Raw genomic sequence first — 4,504 nt, forward strand, 5'->3', positions numbered from 1 at the left:
GACTCAAAAAATGACCACAAAGAGACACAAAACAACTGCAAAGACACACAAAATGACAAAAAGACTACAAAGACTCTGAACAACTACAAAGAGACACAAAAGGACTACAAAAACACACAATACAACTACAAAGAGACACAAAAAATGACCACATAGTCTGACAAAAGGACTACAAAAACACACAATACAACTACAAAGAGACACAAAATGACCACAAGGACACACAAAACAACTGCAGAGACTCAAAATTACCATAAAGAGACACAAAAAATAACCACATAGTCTGACAAAAGGACTATTAAATGACACTAAACAACTACACAGAGACACAAAATGACCACAGAGAGACACAAAACAACTACAGAGACTCAAAAAATGACCACAAAGAGACACAAAGCAACTGCAAAGACACACAAAATGATTACAAAGAGACACAAAAGACCACAAAGAGACTCAAAATGACCACAAGGAGACACAAAACAACTACAAAGAGACACAAAAATGACCACAAAGTCTGACAAAAAGACTATAAAAAGATTCTAAACAACTACAAAGAGACACAAAATGACTACAGAGACACGAAATGACCACAAGGAGACACAAAACAACTACAAAGAGACACAAGAAATGACCACAAAGTCTGACAAAAAGACTACAAAAAGACTCTAAACAACTACAAAGAGACACAAAATGATTACAAAGAGACACAAAATGACTACAAAGAGACTCAAAATGACCACAAGGAGACACAAAACAACTACAAAGAGACACAAAAATGACCACAAAGTCTGACAAAAAGACTATAAAAAGATTCTAAACAACTACAAAGAGACACAAAATGACTACAAAGAGACATAAAATAACCACAAGGAGACACAAAGCAACTACAAAGAGACAAAAACGACCACAAAGTCTGACAAAGAGACTACAAAAAGACTCTAAACAACTACAAAGAGACACGAAATGACCACAAGGAGACACAAAACAACTACAAAGAGACACAAGAAATGACCACAAAGTCTGACAAAAGTTCTACAAAATGACACTAAACAACTACAAAGAGACACAAAAGACCAAAAAGAGACACAAAATGGCCATAAAGACACACCAAATGACCTCGAAGTCTGACAAAACAACTACAAAGACACAAAACAACTACAAAAGTGCAAAACAACCACTGACAAAGACACTCCAAATGACTACGAAGAGACTTAAAATGACCATAAAGACACACAGAACACTTACAAGCAGATACATATCCACAGAGAGATGTGTCATGTCGACAAAGAGGTGCAACATGACCACAAAAGAGGCGAAACGACCTAAAACAACCTAGTGGGGCTTTTTGCATGCCTGAGCTCATGACCCCATTGTCTCATAATCCGCCCATGGTTGTAGATTAAACTCCCCAAGTTAGTATGAAAGTATTAAAAAAATAACTTTGCTAAATACAGCATTAAAGAGCTGCTTACATGTTGATGCATCAGTAATTTAATGATATAAGACAGGATTTATATACTACAGTATTTCTGTGTTTTGAGATGGGCTCATACACACCGTGCAGTTCACCTCTGTACCAGCAGGGGGCGTGAAGTAACTTTTTAGGATGACCGTGACGTCACCGGGGCTTTAGGTGTTGTGCGCTCGTGCCTCCCCGGAGCTCCTCAGTGCTGCCGGAGCAGAAGAGGAGCGGATGTGACCGCCGGGACAAACATCATCTGTTTACTATGGATGTGTTCATCGCTTGTGGATGATGATGATGATGATTCCTCCTCATGTTTAAAAAGGTATGAAGGCTTTTGTTTTTAATGCACAGAGGAGGAGGACTGTTTATTATGCGCGTGATATTCTGCATGCATTTTATATTAGTAGTGTTAATGGTGTTTGGTTATCCCTTAAAGTTCACCTCAAAGGATATTTTGAAGTTGTTTAATTTAATTGAACATTTGAAACAGTATATTAATAACATGCAATGCAAACTAGAGGGCTTCCTGCAGGAGAGGAGGGAAACTAAGGTGGCTGAGGTTGTTCCTAACATCCAGCCAAGTCATAAAAACATAAAATCAAGGAACATGACTGTGCATTTTTCCTTTACAAACAACACTCGATGAATGCTTCCCCTCGTGAGTAAATAGCCTGTCTTCCTGCAAACACGCAGTGTCTGTATTCTGTCCAAAGGCAGCTGTTTGATGAGTATCAGGATGTCAACAACAACCGGATTAGTGCTGCTGCAGCAGTCCTCATAGACACAGTGAATACATATCATCTATCCGCTGCACTGAAATCAATCTGCCCGCCAAGAAAAGCCCTTCAGGTTTAGCAGTGTTAAGAGGATTTAGGCTGTGGATAACCTCAGCCACCCAGTTAGCTGCTGTTAGGCTCTGTAATGTGGCCAAGACCTTTATTGTTTTATGTAACAGAATGTGAAGTTACTCAAGTGTGCAGCCACACTGAGCAAATGCTTTGTGCTCACAGTGAGGTGATAACTTTGAGGGAATGCCACGCTGATTGAGTGAAATTGCATCAAGCACTCAGATGCTGATAATTATCACTGTCGTAAATGTCTCTTCTGCATTCTTTAGGTGTCACATTCCTGAAGCCGCCATTGTCTCCTCATTAAATGTTAACTCTGTGTTTGTTTTGATGAGGTCTCCAGCACCGTCTGACCCCGCCAGGAACAAATGCCACTCGACTGAAAAAGGATTAAATCAGGAATCTGTCACCTCACCTAAGTAGGTGTGAGTTGCTGGCTGCAGCCATGGGGAACCAGCTGACTGATATCGCTCCGAACACATCCTTCCTGCCAAACTTCCAGTGTTTGCACGTGGTGGTGATCGGGCTCGACTCGGCGGGGAAGACGTCTCTGCTCTACAGGCTCAAACTGAAGGAGTTCGTGAAGACGATCCCCACCAAGGGCTTCAACACGGAGAAGATCAAGGTGGCCGTGGGGACGTCTCGGACCATTAACTTCCAGGTGTGGGACGTAGGCGGCCAGGAGAAGCTGCGCCCGCTGTGGAAGTCCTACACCCGGCGGACAGACGGGATGGTGTTTGTGGTGGACTCCACCGAGCTGGAGCGGATGGAGGAGGCCAAAGTGGAGCTCCACAAGATCACCCGCACCTCAGAGAACCAGGGCGTCCCCGTGCTCATACTGGCCAACAAACAGGACCTGGATTCAGCCATGTCTGTCAGCGAGGTGGAGAAGCTGCTCTCCGTGCACGAACTGAGCATGTACACGCTGCATCACGTGCAGAGCTGCAGTGCAGTGGACGGCCAGGGGCTCCAGCCGGGCCTGGAGAAACTGTACGAGATGATCCTGAAGAGGAAGAAGATGGTGAAGCACAACAGGAGCAGGAAGAGATGAACTCTTGGCTCACGCTGTGGAGACACGAGGAGATTTATCCACGGTTGAGACACTTCCAAGCTTAATGGTCCCTTTTAATGGGGGAGCGATTTGTGCCAACACAACAACAATTACAGACGGCCGCAGGGTCAGGAGAAATGGATTTGCTCATAATAACTGAAGCAGTATTGACACATTCTTTGTTCTGCGATCCTGCAGCTGCTCTTCAGAAGATAGAGATTTAAAGGGAACTGTGATAGCAGTTAGTCTTCACTAAGTGCTTTTCTACACTTGTTTTAAAGACGAATCCTAACAAGACATCTTCCTGTTAACTGACTAATATATGAGCACATTTAAATCCATGTGGCAGGTCCCTAATGTCCTTGTTATCCTTCACCAACGTGCACAGACTCCACTGAAATAGCTGTTTTTGTTCCACGGAGGCTTCCCTGAAATATTTATTACACATTTTTGTGTTTGTGTTGGACAGTTTTTGTAAATGATATGAAATGAAACAGCGGTGAAGGAGCACCAAATAATATTAAATTTAATTGCCATGGAACAGTAATCCTAAGTGCATTCCCTTCATGGCCACAGAGGTTAAGTTTCAGTTATTAGAACAATAATGTTTATACAAATTGTACATTTTTGTAACACTGAAGACTTAATAAATCGAAACACTGTACAGAACGCTGATCGCTTTCCTTGTAGTTTATGGACGTGAATGAAGGAACATCTTTATAGTTCAGGCTCGGGGCCAAGAAATGGGGAAAATAGTAAAGTATTGAGCCAAATCATGAAATGTTTCCAAGACAGATTTGGACTAAGGAAAAGTAGGTATGGTGTATGTCAAAGGGGGAGGCTTGTTGTTTCCTCAGTTCCTCTACTAGTTCATTGTTTTGGATTTCTAGCCCTCAAATTTACTGTTTTGGTTCACTCTTATTCCTGTTGTTTTTTGTGAAAAAGTTCTGATAAGCCCACTAGACCCAGCACCAAACTGCAGACAAACAAAGTTAGAGACTAGCTGGTAAACATACTGAATCATTTAGCAGCGAAAAAGTCAGATATTTTCCTCAGGAGTTGGTGGTGACCAAAAGTAGAGCTAAAAGAGAGTGAATATTGGACTACAAATGAATCATAATGTTGCTTCATATTTTTTCA

General features: G+C 42.0%; 1 protein-coding gene across 1 annotated transcript; it reads left to right on the forward strand.

Annotated features, from left to right (window-relative positions):
- Positions 1–1,634: 1,634 nt before the first annotated feature.
- On the forward strand, positions 1,635–4,033 carry arl4d (ADP-ribosylation factor-like 4D). The gene is made up of 2 exons (XM_049564481.1): positions 1,635–1,787; positions 2,649–4,033. Exon 2 carries the CDS (start codon positions 2,759–2,761, stop codon positions 3,362–3,364), a length of 606 nt encoding a protein of 201 aa, XP_049420438.1. The 5' UTR covers positions 1,635–1,787; positions 2,649–2,758; the 3' UTR covers positions 3,365–4,033.
- Positions 4,034–4,504: the final 471 nt, after the last annotated feature.

This window comes from Epinephelus fuscoguttatus, linkage group LG20 (assembly GCF_011397635.1).
Source record: "Epinephelus fuscoguttatus linkage group LG20, E.fuscoguttatus.final_Chr_v1".
NCBI lineage: Eukaryota > Metazoa > Chordata > Actinopteri > Perciformes > Serranidae > Epinephelus > Epinephelus fuscoguttatus.